This window comes from Urocitellus parryii, chromosome 5, assembly GCF_045843805.1.
Source record: "Urocitellus parryii isolate mUroPar1 chromosome 5, mUroPar1.hap1, whole genome shotgun sequence".
In the NCBI taxonomy this organism is placed as follows: domain Eukaryota; kingdom Metazoa; phylum Chordata; class Mammalia; order Rodentia; family Sciuridae; genus Urocitellus; species Urocitellus parryii.
Genome location: NC_135535.1, coordinates 203,968,642 through 203,986,192, shown reverse-complemented (window position 1 = coordinate 203,986,192; position 17,551 = coordinate 203,968,642). Strand labels below are relative to the sequence as shown.

The 17,551-nt window shown below is 49.0% G+C and overlaps 1 protein-coding gene across 1 annotated transcript in view; it reads left to right on the top strand.

Annotated features, from left to right (window-relative positions):
• The window catches only part of Cpxm2 (carboxypeptidase X, M14 family member 2), a 95,413-nt gene that overhangs the window by 9,820 nt on the left and 68,042 nt on the right, over nucleotides 1-17,551 (top strand). The window contains exons 2-3 of the mRNA XM_026384250.2: nucleotides 247-345; nucleotides 12,049-12,158. Of these exons, the coding sequence (XP_026240035.2) occupies nucleotides 247-345; nucleotides 12,049-12,158 (209 nt within the window). The remainder of the gene's footprint in view (nucleotides 1-246; nucleotides 346-12,048; nucleotides 12,159-17,551) is intronic.

The window sequence follows — 17,551 nt, the reverse complement described above, 5'->3', positions numbered from 1 at the left end:
GGGCCTCAGGGAGGGCAAGAGCCTTCTGCAGTCTCATAATCATAACAACGTGCAGGTGTGCGTGGCTTTCACCAGGTGTGCGTTTAACACGCTGTCATTACCTACAAGGTGCCCCAGAGTCCAAGGCACCGTCTCTAGGGACAGGGACACAGAGCTGGAGATGGCTGATGTGCAGGAGAGGACGGTGAGCTCTGACACCCCAGGTGGCTCTGACGTGTGGAAGTAAAGGAATCTTTCTCTTTTTAGGGAAAAATAGCAACAGAAAAGGCAGAAGAAGCAAGAGTCTGGACAAGACCGCCAGCGACGACCACAGTGTCCCGGCGCCGGGAGACGTTGTCAGAGAAAGTAAGTGAGCCTCTCGGAGAGCCCCTCCCCGTGGGCGAGCTGTGCCGGGTAGGCACAGGCCCCTGCGGCTGCAGCCTGAGCATGGAGCCACCGCGGTGGTGGAGACACTCATGTCCCAGCTCCCAGCCTGATTTTCGGATCCGTTCATGCAGGTCATTTCTGACTCTCCTGGGGCCCTTGGTGCTCTCCCGCCTCTTCCCCCTCCCCAAGACCTCACTTCCTTTCTTGTGGGACCTCTTAGCTGCCCACAGCCCTGGATGTGCACTTCTCACCTCCCAACCTGACCCAGGGGCCCTGGGAACCAGAGATCAAGGCTTCTATTTGGACAGTCTGCAGTGCTGGCCTGGCATCTTGCACTAGGTGAACACATCAGTCCTGTAACTACTTAGCTCAGGACGTTCCAAGGAGTTAGTTTGAGACTCGTGGCCAAGCTCTGATCCACTCGCTGAGTCTTTACTATTATTAACTATCCCATGACTGTTATTGCCTCTTTGTTGTTTTGAACTATCATATCCAATATCGCCTTTCTGCTGACACTAGCCATAGCAGCGTTTGTTAAATACTTCAGTAAATTGCCAGGTACTTGGCCTAGTATTTGACGTCTCCCAGTGCACCCTGAGCATTGAGGGTGTTATTATCATTGTTGTTATCCATATTTTGCAAATGAGGAAAGCAACACTGTGTTATGCTGTTTACAGTTGATAAAACAGATTTGAACCCAAAGTTCTCTGACGCTACCCGTTTGCTTAGCAGTGCTGCTGCTGAAAATAAGCAGAACATCTCACACAGACAGGACTCATTTTCAGCTGCCATGTGAACCCATAAACTGTGTCACACAGTGAGCTGTCACAGAGGGAATTGCATGTACCCCCAGGCACAATGTGGGATTTGGCACTGTGTTTCTAAGAACCCACCAGCAAAGAAATCACGGGTAGGACGAACATTCTAAAATAAAACCAGAAGTCAGTAATAAGTGGACCCCTGCCCACTGAGAGGACTAGCCGTCAGAAGGCTGCGTTGAGGATCCAGTGTGGCGTGGGGGCTGTGTGTGTTTCTGGGTTTCTCCCAGAGTCTGAACTAACTGGGTGCTGATGGCCTCGGTCTGAGTGGGCCTCGGGTGCTGACTTTCTGTCCTTCCATCCAAACAGGTTGGTAAAACGCTCGCTCCCAAAGGCTGCAGGGCTGGGGTGGCTTTGAGCTCGGCCTTAGTAGTGCCCGGGTTCTGGCCGCTGTGAAGAGCTGGGTCAGGCTGGTCTTCACTACCTTGTGTATTCTAATGCTTTCACCTGTATCTGGTGCAGATGTTTAGTAGTTTCAGCAGAGCGGTGGGTTTGAACGCTCTTAGTTCTTCATACTGAGAATCGAAGTTATTAAAATCTGAGGAGATATTTTGAGAAGGATTTTTTGAAGGCCCATCTTCTCCTTCTCTTTTCTTACTGATGTCTGAAGTCGCCTCCTTTTCTGACACCCCCACACCTGCCCCTGGATCATTAGGGATTATTTTCCTGACCTGGCCTCATGGTTTCCTTAGGATAGGATCACTCACTTCAAAGGCGGCCACCGTGGCTCTGATTTTACTCTGAAAATTCTTCTTTAAAAAAAAAAATAAGATTGAGGAGAGCCTGGGAGGGGACGAGCAGGTGGGATGTTCCTGATGTGCAGCTGTGGAAGAGAGCTGGGTGACGATGCTCTGGGGTGTGTGTGTGGGGTGGCCTAGCAGTTAGCGACAGGCCTGGAGTCAGGCAGCTGCACCTGTGGGGTGGTGCTGAGCATGACAGGGTCTCAGGTGCACAGCTGGGCATTCTCAGGACAGAGTCAGTCTCCTCTCTGCATCTCCTCAGGCCACACTAGGGCGTCTTGATGGAGATGTGGCAGAGGCTGGGGGAGTGCAGATAGCCACTACATCAAGTTCAGGATGGTGGACAGTACAGATGGCCACTACATCAAGTTCAGGGTGATGGCCAGTGCAGATGGCCAGTATATCAAGTTCAAGGTGGTGGGCAGTGCAGGTGTCCATGATGTCATGTCCAAGGCAGTTTCCAGTGCAGATCTTGACCACATCGAGTTGTGAGGTGGATGGCATTGAAGGGCTTGTCTCAGCTGTGGAAGTCACCTTGGGGAGCTCTAGTCTTGTGGGAGAGAACAGGAATCTGGCTGTCGCTATGACTAAGGAGCAGCTGTGGTGTCAGGGCCCACCTGCATTCTAGATGTTGTTCTGTAATGACGTACAGGGTTGGTCACTTACTGGTCTACTTCATCTCTCTATATCCACACTCTTTGCCAGGCAATTTCTCAGTTCCCTTCTTAACAGATGAAAGCCCCTTGACTTTGGGCTGGTCCATGGGATTGTTTAGGCAAATAGAATGAGGAGAAGTGACCGTGTGCCAGTGCTGAGCTGAGGGCTTAAAAGGTGTTGCTGGTTTCCAAATGTACACACTTAGGTCACTGGCCCAAGGAGGCTGAGTAGGGAGTGGAACAGCCTGTAGATTACAGCCATTGCGCTGAGCCCAGCTGATCAACAAGACACTTGAGAAAGAAATGCTTGTTGTGTGCCTTTAAGAGTTTTTAATGGTTTGTTACACAGCAATAGCTGACTACTACAACAGAGATAAAGAATATCCTTGATTGTTTAGTGTTTCACCAATTGGATACTCCATCATTTAATCATCCAGTGATGGACATTTATGTTGTTTCCAATCTTTTGCTACTCTAAACAGTGTTGTAGAGAAATTACCATATGCCATGCCGTTTACCATGTATAGCTTGCAAAATGATTTCCTACTTGGCAATGGCTGGACCCATTTCTGGCCTCTGCTTTCCTTTTTCCAGCCAGATGGAAGGGTGTTTCTCACATATGTCCTGTGGTTTAAGCCTCCGCTTGTACATCCTTTCCCTAGGGACTTGGACCAGTGGCTGAGCAGGTGGTTCAGAGGACAGCTTTTGGGATCGGGTTCTATGCTTCTTGGCTGTGAGACTCTGGATAAGTTATTGACTTTGCTATGGCTCAGTTTCTGCCTCTGTAAAGTGGAGATAACATCTTCTTTAGTGGCATCCTGTGAAGATTATACGGTGTCTGCCGAGTGTAGCACATGTAGGACACACTAAGATCTTAGCAAAGTTTGCTGATTTTGATTGCTATCTTGGGATTTTTTTTTTCCATATTCCTTGGAAGAGAGTTCAGAAAAGTTTTATAAAATATCAAATTGTAAATATGTTATTGGTTAAGAGGCAAAATTGAGGACATTATGTAAGAACTTATATAACCACCTAAAATGTAACCCTTAAAAATATAAAATTCATTCTTATGGGTCATGCAAAATCTGCTGGTGGTAGACCCTATCTGGCTCTCCTGAGGTTGTGGTTTGCTAGCCCTGCCTCAGAATGAGTGTTTGGCAAGTGCTGCCTCCAGAGAACCTCCCCGGCACATCTCTCTTTCACACCCCTGTGCCTTTTTCTCATTGTCTCATAGTGATTCCTATGCGTGGCTCTTTGATTCTGAGAGAGTATGAATGCTCAAGTGCAGGGCTCCTACAGACCTGTCATGGGGTGCACTCATTATTGGTAGTAGCACTTGGAAAGAATGGCACACCTGTTTATTGGGCACATGCAGTGTGCCAGAACTAACACTTCAGTGTTCAGGACAAAGACTTGGGTGTTTGCTCCAGACAAGGGTTCAGGAGACAGAACCCCTGTCTTGGTAGCACACATGGGTGGCACGAGAAGACTTTGTGCTCTAGGGAGTCTAGGTGTTTGAAAGTGGGTTTTGGGGAAGTGATTAAGTCATGAAGGGCAAGTCCTCATGAGTGGGATTAGTGCCTCTTTTAAAAGAGATTCCCCAAAACGCCCTAGCTCCTTCCACCAGTGTGGATGCAGGGACAAAATGGCTGTTGCATGTCAATCAGAAAACAGGCCTTTCCTGGACTCTGAATCTGCTGGTGGCTTGATCTTGAACTTTTCAGCCTCCACAACTGTGAGAAGCAAATTTCTGTTGCTTATAAGCCACATAATCTGTGGTATGCAGGTAGAGCAACTTGAGTGGAACAAGAGAGGGCTCCAACAGGAAGATGATGCTCTACAGTGCTGCCTCTGTCTGTTGGATATCAAGTGTCCACTTACATATGAGTGATTTAAGGCTCATTACTCCATTTATCACTCCTTCATTTTTCTACCCATGCATGAAACACTCGGATCTCTACATTACTCTAACTTTCTAACAGATCTTTATATCTGGTAGTTTTCCTCTTCCTCCTCCCTCCTCCTCCTTCTCCTCTTCTTCTTCTCCCCTCTCTTCCTTCTTCTTTCTATTCTTCTTCTTCCCCTCCTCCCCTTCTTTTAGTTATTCTTGACCCACTGTGTGCACATGTATGTAGAACCACACAAACATACATCTATGTCATCTAGTCAAATCCTAGAAAAACTCTTGGAATTTTGGTTAAATTTTCATTAATTTCACAAATCAATTTGGGAAGAATAAACATTTATAACATTGAATCTTCTAATCCATGAACATGGTATAGCTCATCAGTTGTTATATCTTCTTTCCTATTGCTCATAATTTTTTTTTCTATAGGTCATGTGCATTTTTAATAGATTTATTCCTAGATACTTGCTATTGTGTGATGCTTTTAATTTTAACTTTCCAACTCTTTATTGCTAGGATACAGACATATAGTTGATTTTTGTATGTTGATTTCATATCCAGCAACCTTACTAAACTGTTACTATTTATAAAAATACATTATTTTGGATTTAAGTGCAAAATTATAAGATATGCTAAATAATGACAATTTTGGTTTTTCTTTCCATTTCTTAGATTTTTTATTTATTTTTCTTTGCTGCATTGGTCAAGATCCCACTTTAGAAAGAATAGCTTTTTCCTTTTGGATTAATTTCTGCCTTTAAATATTTAGTTTTCTTCACATGTGTCCTTATTTTAAATATTTAAAAACCTATAATATATTTTCATTTTTTAACTTTATCATATCATTTTTTTTTTTTGGTTGATGTTGTTAAGTAAAGGTCGAGTCTCTTGGGCTATAGTTAAGAGGAGTAATTTCTGGGAAAAGTATTTTCCAGCTATTACATGAAACCATTTTCAAAGCTGCATCATTTCTCGGCGTCCTTTGGATGGTGTACCCTTTTCATCTTCTTTTGAGACACTTTTGCTCCCCACGACTGCACATTGGTGTTTGTCTTTACTCGTCTTTGAATGCGGCAAGATCCACTCCGATTTCCTCCATTGGGGGGCAGTCTAAGGCTTTTCCCAGAGGTACAGATATCGCCCAGGTTGGCCCCCCACCCAGTCCCAGGACAGCACTGACCCTGGTTTCTAGCAGCCTTTTATCTTTCTGCTGGTTTTCTTCTGAGAGGCCAAAGTTGGTTTCCCGCTGTGAGCCCTTAGACACTGCGATCCAGTGGGACGCTGGGAAGATCGGTAATCACCTGTGTTTTGTGACAGTGTTCTTCTTGTCTCCTCTTGTGGGCACTGCCTTCCCCCTACTTTCTGTCTAGCTGTTTTCTGAGAATTTCTGATATGGATAGTTCTAGAAAGTTCCTTGGGTGGAGAGGTAAGCTCCTGGCCATTCCAGAAAACCACATGTGGGCTTTTATAGACAGCGTCTAATTTTCTAGTTGCTGCAGACCCTGGATTTGCTAGAGGCACTCATAGCAAGAAAGGGATGAAAGGTTTTTTGCCCCTCGTTTGGGAAGCCCTATTTTCCCCTTAACCATCTCCATCTGACTCACACGTGGTGACTGTTAGTCCACATCTGGCATTAGGTTGAAGCCCTGTCGGGAGACTTTCCTATTTTATTTCTTCATGTGTTTTGGGGCAAGTTTGGGGGAGGTTGCAGAATTTTAAACGAGAATTCCACAAAGTCTGTGAACAACCAGTGGTTTTATGAGATATATTAAATAATCTTGAACATAGTGTAAGAGAGTTTTTCCTTTTAAATCCTCTTTTAAAAATTCAGCTTTTTGTCCCCCTGAAATAATTACAGAACCACGGGAAGTTGCAAAGAGATTTTGGGGGGAAGAATCCCGTGCAGCCTTCACACTCCACCTTTAGTACTGACATTTTGCACAACTGTGGTACAATAACAGAATTGAGACATTGGCGTTGGTACAAGCCGCGGAGCATGATCTGACTTCATCAGCTGTGCGTGTGCCGGTGTGCCTGAGTGCAGTCCTGTGCAGGTTCGTGGAAGGACCCCTGTCCCACCAAAGCACCCTTGTGCTGCTGCTTGGTAGCTGCATGTCCCCCACCCTGTTCCTAACTCCTGCAACCACTTATCTGTTTTCTTCTCTATAATTTTTTTTGTACTTAGACAATAAGATATATGGTAACTTTTGAAATAGCCTTTTTTTTTTTACATTCAACATAATTCTTTTTTATGCCTTCTGAATTGGAAAAACAGGTTTAGTCTGTAATCAGTATGATGTTGTAGTTAGGAAAAGCTGAGGCCTTTTTAAAATTTGTTGAAGTGTAACATGTATACAGAAGATTATAGAAATCATATGGAATCGTCATAGAAATGAATTGTCCTAGACTCCACTTGCACATTGTGTGAATGTGCTGTTAAACTATGGCTTAGACGGAGGAAGAACCAGCAGTACCTCTGGGGTCTCCCGCTGCCCCAGCTTGGCACTCCCCAGCTTCTCCTCAGAGATCCCCACCGTTAGAGATGACCTGCCTGGATGAATTTGGTGGTATTCATCATGTACTCTTGAACCAGACTCCTTTTGCTCAGCTTTGTGTTTTGGAGATTCACCCTACTGCGGCACATTGATTCACAGTATTCTCTTGCAAGACTGAGCTTGTCATTCATTTTCATATTGACGGACATTGGGGTTGTTTTCAGTGTCGGGCTATTACACATGGTGCAGTTAGGCTCATTCTTGTGCTGGCCTTCAGGTGCATGTGTGATGTTGGGTATTTCCTCCAGTGGAATTGCTGGGTCCTAGGGTGTGAGTATTTACCTTTAGTTAGTATTGCTAGAGATTTTTTCTGATTGATTAGACCAGTTAACGCTCCTACCAGCAGTGAATGAGAGTCCAGTTGCTTCTTTTCTTTGGAGGCCCACATTTGGTATTATCAGTTTTCAAGATTTTATTTGTACTGGGAGCTGTGTACTGGGAGCTGTGTACTGCTATGCCACAGTGGTCTTAATTGGCATTCTCTTGATGACTTGCCATCAGGCTGACTACTTTTGTGACTACTCATCCAGGTCTTTTGCTCATTTACTCATTTATAGGAGGGTTTTTTGTTTATTTGCTTTCCCTAAAAAAAAAATGCTGCAGATGTGAGTTCCTTGTTGGATATGTGCATTACAAGTATCTTCCCCCCTCCTCGGCTTACCTTTTCACTCTAGCAATGGCGTCTTTTAAATAAAAGATGTTCTGAAATTTAAAATGTGAATTTTAAATTTAAAAAAATCATTAATGTTTTATGATTAGTGCTTTTTTCTTTATTTAAGTATTTCTTGCCTCCCCCAAGATCTTGAGGACTTTTCCTAAGTCACCTTCTAGTGATAAAATTTCCTTTTACATTCCTGTGTTTCCGTTAACATTAAAACAAAGAGCAGCTCAGAGATTTCCCAACACCCTGAGCGGCTGGAGTCAGTGGTGTCTGACAGGCAGGAGCCACTCCAGTGATGTCCCACGCACCAGGAAGCTGCCTCCGTGCGCCTCATTCATCAAAGGGAATGTCAAGTTCAGAAAGGGGAAGGAAAGCACTCCATAAATCACAGCTATTCCATTTATAGGCAACAATGGAAGCTAAAAGTTCGGGAGGGCTGGGAATTATAACCAGGAGCCTGTCCCTTGCCCCTAGAAATTCCCTGCTCCATTTCCAGCAGGCAGCCACCACAGGCCGCAAGGACCAGGACCCTGAGCTCCCCTCTGCCAATTTGATGACAATTGTCCCAGCTCCAGTGCCCTTTTCCTGGTGTGACCCAACAACAACAAGCAATTAGCATTTGTAGTAGAGTTTGGAGTTTTCAAGTCAAACAGGGGGCATAAGGCTATATGGGATCCGCGTTGCACTTGATTTTCAGGTTCTAACTCAGACACTTAGTAGCTGCTAAGCTCAGCTTAGTCTCCCTGAGTTTCCGTTTGTTCCTGTGGGGAATGGAATGATGTGCCCATGTCTTATGGTCATTATGAAGATTTACTCTTATGAATTAGTGAAGAAACTTCCAGAGGGCCTGGAGGTTGTTTGCACATTGCCCTGTGGCCTCCAAATCACTACCCTTTCAGCTATTTCTTATGACTCGACCTTCATATAACAGCGTTCCCTCCAACCTGTCTCCACCCTAGCAGAGTTGGGATATTGGGAGTGGAGTGTTGGGACTGGTGCCCCCGATTCAGGACTCACATGCCGTGTTCTGACTGTGCCCTGTAGCTTATGGGTCACAAAGACCTCCTTGGTATTAAAGATGATGCACAAACCCAGTTGGCTCAAGTGCTGATGTACACATGGGGTGATTTAGGTGGTAGTAGGGACCACTGCAAAGTGTCTGCAGTGCAGAGGGTGCTAGCAAGGGACAGACCTAATGAAGTATGGGGTGGACAGGGTGGGGTGAAGCAGGGGCCCATCTTCACCTCCCAAGGAACAGAGCCCAGGGCTGGGAGACGGCAGGCACCCTACTCAACAGAGGTGTTGGGAGACAGCCCTGCTTGCTTTAAGAGAAAGTATGTTCATCCTTGATGACTGTCACTCTCCTTTCTCCAAATTGTGACACATCTCAGATCTTAAATGATATATTCCTGAAATGTTTGTTCACACCTTTCTGCTCACCCACATGCTTCTCAGGATTAGAGCCTTTTTCTTCCTAGAAGCAATGGAAACGTGATTTGATGGTAAAAGACATGACTGCTTGTTTTTCTAGATGGTGGGGGAGCTTGCCTGAGGAAGTGGGTGGCACTGCTGGCCCAGATCCGCTGGGGAGCCAGGTCCTGGTGCCAGGGAAGGGACTCTCCCTCAGCCTGGCTGGGAGCTTAGCAGAACACTGACGAGGGCTGAATTGCTGTGAATGAGACTCCCATTTATTTCAAGCATTCTTTAAGCACAATAATTCTCTCATGGCTTGACATAATAATAGAAATATGTTATAGTTCATCCAAGATTTGTCTTTTGCTTTCTGCTTATAGATGTCTAAATTGCCTTGAAACCCCTTTTTTCCTCCTTCATTCTGCTTGATCATTAATGCACCTGTCTTCCTCCGCTTTGTGTCCTGAAGGCTGAAGGAAAGGCCTCCTTGTTGAAAGGCAGTGTTGTGATTGGCAGGTCCTTGGCCAAGGAGAGATGTTTCTTTGAGAATTTAAACTGAAGGAATTCTCAAGTTCTTGTTCCAACTCTGTGTTGTGTTTGGAGTCCTTTGGCTGGCAGGGTCCTCACTTCTTGCTGTCCCCAGGGTTTATCTGCTTGTCTCTGGCACATTATCCCAGCACACTGTCTCAGAAAGGTCTATGCTTATGGTGGGAGGGGGTAATTTTCTGAGTGCTCATATGTCTAAAATGCCCTTAATTGTCTTGATTGTGGACTGGTAGTTGGTTGGCAATGGAGCCCAGATTCCAATTCATTTGTTTTCAAGCCTTCGCTGCAGGAACTGCCACTGAGGAGCCTTGTTGGTTTGATGACTGCACTTGGTCCTCTCCAGGACCAGCTGGGGATGCCCTTGGTCTCCCCCGTCCTCCTGGATTTCTAGTTCTGAAGACAAGGAGGTGTCCTTGGAGCCGTTCATCCTTGCTGTGGATTTGGCGTGGCTGTTCTTGCTCCAGAGAAGCAGGCTTTGCAGCTGTGCTGTTAGCAGCTGTCCCCTGCTGTGTCTGGGGCCTGGGGTCCAGAGTGCAGCCCATCTTTGGCTTTGCTGTGTCTGGGCCTGAGACAAGGCAGGACTTCTGGGTGGGAGGGTATGTGGAGGAGGCTTTCCTCCTGGCTGCTTGGGAGCAGGGAGGGAGGAAGAATCAGGGGTCAGACATAATCCCCAAGGACATGCCTCCAGGGACCCACTTCCTTCCACCAGCTCTCACCTGAAGTCTGTGCCCCTCCTGGTAGTGCATATCAGCCTCTGGTGGTCTGGGTACTTGCTGATGGTCATCCCTTATTGCACGGCCTCTCTCTGGCTCACTGCATGGCTCCCATTTGCTGCGTGGCCCCATCCCGTGGCCCCTTCACTTCCTATATGCCTCTCCCCAGGCACATTGCAGGACCCCCACTCACGTGTTGCCCCACTCACATCTCCCCCGCTCCATCCCCCCTTGCTGCAGGACCCTCTCAGAGAACCTCTTTAGAGCACCAGTGCCCACCGCAAGCTCCCCTGTCCTCTTGCAGTGCCCAGGAGGTGGACAGCCACATCTCACCTGCGGGCTCCTGCTCCTCACCGTGGCAGGACCCTGTCCCTCTGCCTCCCACGCACAGTGCAGATGGCAAATGAACAGTTCCTGGTCCAGGAAGCCTCCTCCCAGCGGGTGTTGGCAGGGCCAGGGAGCCGAGTGGCATCGTGTGTCAGCTGGAGCTCTGAGGCCAGCAGGCTTGTCTCTGGTGACCCGCCTCAGCTCTCAGGGCCTTGGTTTCCCTTTCTGAGAACTCAAGGAAGGCCTGGTGGTGTCTGCGGTCCTGGCCGGCAAGTGCCCACAGAAGGCCTGCTGGCTGTCCTCTGGCCAGCCCTGCAGCCCCCTGGGACCAGCAGGCTTTTCCCTGAGGGGAGGCATCCGGGATGTTCAGGTGCCCCACATCTGCTGGGGGCCCTGGGATCCCGGGGCACCTTCTCAGTGGCGACCCACATGACTGTTTGCATTTACCCCGTTACGTTAGGAGCTGTCTAACTTCTGGTAGGGATGGGTAGGTTCACTCCTACTTGGGAGTTTTGTGGGCTTCGCCAAGTCAGGTGCTAAGGTGGAGGCGCCACTGGAGACTTGGATTCCAGCACAGTGGCAGGTCTGCAGGTGAGCACACCAGGTGCCAGCAGTTGTGTGGGTCACGACCGGGCAGGAAGTGCCCCGGGATCTCAGGGCACCCCAGGAGGAGTCCCATTGGAAAAGACCTACTGGTCTCAGGGGGCTGGAGAGCCTGGCAAGATGACGGCCACCCACCCAGTGCTCTGCAGGTAAGAATGACAGCTCCAATGGGGGAGGCCTGTGGCTCAGCCCCCGCTGCTGTTAGTACTCCCACGTGTAGGATGATGGGCTGAACTTGGACGATCACCAGGGTCTGCCCAAGCACTGGCGTTTTATTCCAGGGGCAAAAGGTACTAGTAGCTGTTTTCAAAGTTGTCAGAACAGACAACAATAGAGTCTTTCTATTTTGGTGTCCTCTTCATTAGCATGCACAATGCGGAGGCCAGAGTTACTGAAGCAAAATCAACAACTTCTGATTGATTTGCAGAGCTCAACCATGGGATTGTTCTGAGATTGTTACCCCATGCTGCTGTCTGACTGAGTCACCTTGTGGAAGGGTCCTTAATTGGGAACAGGCTCAGACAGCAGCAGGGACAGCGACAGAGAAGGACTACCAGGGCCGAAGCAACAGAAAGCAGGTGGCGGCAAGAGTGTTGACAGTCGCAGTGACCCTATCTGTCTAGAAACACAGTATGCCGGCAGCGAGGGTTCAGAGGGAAAGGAAGAGCACATGACCACCTTTAGAAAACCAGGAAGGTTTCTTGCAGCAGCTGGCCTTGTTTATAACGCGCCTTGTTCTTCCAGGTTGCCCGCCTCTTGGTCTGGAGACCCTAAAGATCACAGACTTCCAGCTCCACGCCTCCACGGTGAAGCGCTATGGCCTGGGAGCGCATCGAGGGAGACTCAACATCCAGGTACCAGCCCTTCTGGTGCATTCTGCTTGCAACTCCGATTGCTCCAGTCACAGATGCGGCCAGGGTTCACTGAGCTCGGGTTGGACACCATGCATGGCATTTAAAATGTGTTAGTCCGGGCTCTCACGACAAATGTGGCATCGCTGCGTAAATCTCACTGTGCAGAGAGCATGCTGAGATGCAGAGAGGGCGTGTCTTCTTCAGGATGGCCTTTGGTAGAAGTAAGGTCCCTGGCACCTAAACCAGGTGGTCTGCCTCCCTCTTGAGCTTGTCCCTCCACAGGCCCTCTGTCTGGGAGGAGCTGGAGCAAAGTGAGACAGGCCTAGGGGTCTGCTTGTGGCTGAGGCGTGGGGCAGGGAGGTGGTGGCACTGCTCCTCCTTGGCTCCCTGCCAATCTTAGTCTCTTCTCATCTCCACTGTGTCCACCTCCTCCAGGCTGTTCAGTGACCTCAAAGGTCCCTCGAGGTCAAATCCTTAGTGCTTCCTGGGGCTGGGTGCATCCCGCCTTTCTTTCATCCCTGAGGCTCCAGGGCCACTGTGACCTTGGCCCTCGATACTGTCAAGTGTCCCTCTCAAGTGATGCCCCACACACTCTACACACCACATGGTTCTTGACTCCACACCTTTCCTCAGGTGCGTTTCTCTGCCTGGAACCCCTTTGCCTCTCACAGTAGAAATCCCTGCTGATCCCTGCTGTCCCTGCTCCAACAACTTTTGTGGCCTCTTAAGTCAACCCACATGTATTCCCTCCCAGTGTGGCGGTTGGAGGTCTCACTGGGCGAGGTCAAGGTGTGGGTGGGCTGGTTCCTTCTGGGGGCTCGGGAGCATGTCTTTCCTTCCCTGTCCCAGCACCCTGAGGCCGACCTGCTCCTGGCTTGCGGCCTTTCTTTCTTGGGAGCCTGCAGGGCGGTCCGAGTCCTTGGGTGCTGCTGTCTCTCTGCTTCTCTCTTCTGATTCACTTTTGAGGACTCTGTCGATTGTGCTGGGTCTTCCCAGATGCCCCAGGACCCTCTCCCTCCCCTTCTGCAACCCAGATCCCATCTGTAGTCTCCATTCCTCCTTGCCACGTAGCCTGACATGTGCATGGGACATGGGCCTCTTGGGGGACATGATTTTGCCCATCTCTCTCCGGTGCCCATTCCCCCACCCTGGCTCCCGCTGGTCAGCTCTTCTCAATGTAGTGTCTGATCTGTCCTGCCCCGCGTTGCTCTCTTCTGTTCCACATTTCCTTTCTCTTTCCCCGTCCGCTCCGTAACGGTGTGCAGGTTCCAAAGCCTTATGCACAAGTGCCATCTTGCTCAGGTCCTTCCATCCCTGCTACACTCAGGCTAGTGGCTTCAAAGTGGCAGTGTGGACCCCTGCGGTCATTGTAAGTGTGCTGTGCCAGAGGCCCCTTCCCAGGGAGTGCAGGGGCTCAGGGTTTTCTAAGCTGAGCTTCTGCTGTCCTGCTGCGGGCCCCAGACTTGAGCCCATCCAGATTGGTTTAGAAATACTCTTTTTTTTAAAAAAAAAACTGTGAAGAAACATTTGGTTATATACAATTGGAAACTACAAAAAATAAAAATAAAAACAACAACAACAACAAAAAAAACCTCCTGTATTTTACACAGGAACTCTGAAAAGAGTTTGACCAGAAGTTCCTGCTGTCGATCCCTGAGTGTCCCAGGCACCTTGGGGTGTCTCCAAAGGGGAACCAGAGTCAGACCCAAGGGGTTAGATCCACACGGGAGTGTGGGGCTGTTTTGTGCATCAACAAGGGGGGCTCATCTGATGCCTTCCATGCTTTCTCTACAAATGAAGTTATCCTTTAAATAAAACTGTCTATGTTTATCCATGCCGCCTGCCGTCAATGGCAAGGCCCCGTTGACCCTAAACTTGTAGGGCCTGGAGTGAGAAGGTGGGGTGCTGACCTGGAAGGACTGTCCACCAGCAGGCTGGATGGGCAGAGCATGGCAGCAAGGGTGCCGGGGTCAGACATGCTATGTTTGAGCTTGGCCCGTGTGCTCCTCCATGTCGAGACCCTTGGAATGATCACCTCACGTCTCTGAGCCTCAGTTGCCTCATCAGAAAAATGAGCCTCCTGAGCGTCCCCAGGGTTGATTGAGCAGGGAAACTGGTGATGACAATTCTGAAGCATTTGCTGGGTCACCTCATTCCTCTGCTGAATACTCCTGGTGGCTCCCAGCTGTTCTTTGAACAAATCCCCAGTTAGTCCCTGGGTGCCCGAGCCCTCTCGGTCTCCCTGCGTGTGTACCCCTCTCTGAATGAGCCATCCCCCTTGAGAGGGGCCTTGTTTTCAGCTCCTGTCTCTCCAGGTGCCCCACAGCAGTCCCTGCAGCACACAGGGAGCACAGAGAATGTGGCCGAGAGCTGGCTGACATGGACAGAGTGCCCATGGCCTGCCTCACCGGGCTGTGCAGCAGGCCCCCGGTGGGTGTGTCCTCTCCTCACTTCCTGGCCATCTTACCTCCTCCTTTGTCCTTTACCCCTGGGAGACAGAGTGCAGGGAGCAACTAGGCTCCCCACCATGAGCGAGTCAGCAGAGCCCACTCCCCTGCCCTCTGTCAGGGTGGATGGAAGTCACATTTGTCTTTATGGGGATTTTTCTCTTCAGTGGTAGATTCTTTACCCTGTATCTCGAGACCTGCTCTTAGAGTGTGAATGTGCTGCTTTAATGGCCAGGGCGAGGCCTCTGGACACCACCTGTGCTACCTGGTGTTGGCCCCAGAGTGTGGAGATGGGCCTGCAGCAGGCTCCGATTCCAACCCCCACAGCAAGTGGACTAGGTCGGGCCCCCCTGGGGTTTGTACCTCCCTGTCAGCTCCATAAGCTTCGTGATTCCGCTGCCGCAGGTGCACAATTAAAGTCAATCCAAAAATACTTCTCCCCACACATAACGGTTTCAAATGCAACTTAAAAATAACTACATCTTGTCTCACATATGAGTATTTTGTAGGCGTGTCAAACTAATGGGATTTTAAGTGCGAGAAACAGCAATGTGTCAGAATTAGAAGTCATATTTTAAATACATATTCTGTAGCGCTCGTGGGATGTTGAGTGCAGCCCTGCACGGGCCCAGGGCTCTCTAGGCACCCAGTGGCCACAGTCCAGGCTGGAGCACACAGAGTCACAGGCTGGGAGGCTCCGGTTAGCTGAGTGGCTTTAGTGAGAGGCCCACCTCCTTGGAGACTCAGTGTCACCATCAGGAAAACACAGGTCCCACCTCTGACTCTGTCCTGGTATTGTGAGGACAAAGAGGAGTAAAGAAGGAGATTTGTCCCTCCGAGGCCTTGTTCATACTCTCAGGGGACCTTGCAGAGTGCCTCCTCTGGCCAGGCACAGAAAGCCCCTGCTGACTGCTCACCTTCCAGAGGCTTTGATTGTGACAGGGAGACCCTGAGAGTGTCCACACTGGGCTCAGTACCTTGCATATGTGGCTTCATTTATTTCTCAACAGGAGGGACAAGGGTCATTATTATTTCCTCTGACTTACGTAAACTAGGCAGGGCGCTCAAGTGACTCAGCTAGGATTTCCCAGGAGGGGTAGATTATGAATCCCAGCAGCTTGAAACCTCCGTTTGTTGCCCTGACAGTGCCATAAAGCTGCTTCCCACGGTGGCAGCTGGGGTGTTCCAGCTACAACATCTGGAATGGTGGCTTGGCTGTGTTCCTCTTTTCTGACAGGGAGCGCATGTAGATGTACTCATCTGTCCCCTGGCCAGGTGATGAGCCTCTTGCCAATCATGTGCATCCTGCTTTCTTGGGTCTTCCTGCATAGTGTCCATGCAGTGTCTGCACACGTGCTTCACATGGGCTTTGGGACAGTTGCTGCCGTGCATATGGGTTCCATAGCGACAGTGGAGCTGTCCTGAAGGAGGCGGGTCAGCTGTCATTGGCACACTTTCTTCTGTGATTGGCAGACGCAGGAATGATGTCATCATGACACGCACAAGTAGCATTGGTTCATGTGTGATTTTTGCTACTATAGCTATCTTTTGACGTTGTGGGGGTTTGGTTCCAGCCACCCACCCCTTGGATTCCAAAATCCATAGCTACTCAAGTCCCTTATGTAAAATAATGGCTGTGTTTGCATGCAACCCACCACATCCTCCCATATATTTTAAATCCTCTCTAGATGACTTGCAATACCCAATACAGTGTAGATGCAGGCTCCATGGTTGTTATTCTGCATTGTTTAAGGAGTAATGATAAGAAACATGTACGTGTTCAGCACAAACACAAATCCTGATTCGGAAGGGTTTTGATTCATGGTTGGTGGAATCGGCCGGAGGGCCCAGTGTGCAGTAATGTTGGTGGGACCAAGTCCCAGCCTCTGACCGTGGAGTGCACTAGCCTGGGCGAGTGCAGAGTCTGCAGGCAACAAGGTCCTGCAGGGTCCTCTCACCTCCTGTTCCTCTGACTCAGAGTGGCCATGTGCTGCCTTGTGTTCCATTCCTTTGTGAGCGTTGTCCTTGTCCCTGCAGCTCATCAGCTCCACTCTGCCTTCTGCCCCTTCCCTCACCTGCCTGTGCTGATTGTTTACTTCTCTAAAGCCGAATCCTATCATGATTGCTGCATTCAACCTGTCTAAACTGTGCTAATATTGTTAGAATTGATTGTTTTTGAGTCTTCTGATTATGGAGCTGCGTGGAATTTTGGAAGTTCTGGCTATTACCTGGTTTTCTCCATGAACTTGGTTTTTGTGGTGCAAGATATTGCAGACTGTGACCTTTTACTGGAAAGCATCTGCCACGGTGTAGCAGAAGCACCTCCCTCTTTTGCCCTCATTTTAAGCAGAGGACTTTGAAAGAATCCTCTTAGCTCAGCTTACAGCTTCCTTTTTTCCAAGTAGACTTTTACTTGTGTTAATTTAACAATATAAGCTCAGAGAGGACACCAACGTCTTGTGCTCAGGACAAGATAGATTTTCCAGGAATTTCAGGAGAGTCAGGCAGGCAGGAAAGTGAAGGCTGTCCTCTCCCTCTGATTACTCTTCCAGTGTGCACAGGACCTTCTATCCTCAGTCCTGAGAGGAGGCTTGATCTCACGTAGAAAGCGTCAGTGGTCTCTCCTGCTCTGGAAGCCGCAGATTGGACATTGACATTCCAAGCTTCCAGGAGAGCATGTTGACAATTACCTCTGAATTGCTTGCAGTCACTGTTCAGAGGTAGCCCGGTAGTTAGATGGGTTGTCTAATGGCAGCTCTTCCCCTGTCCCGTTCCCAGAGCATCCTCTGAGGACCCTGTGAGACTTTCCATGCTTGTACTCTAAGGCAGGGGGTTCAGAGGTAGCGCCCCCTGCTCAGTGACGTGTCTCACAACTGCTAGGGTGCTGGGGCTTCCTGAGCTGGAGATTTCTGAGCTTCCTGCCTTGGCTGTTTTGAAGGGCTGGTT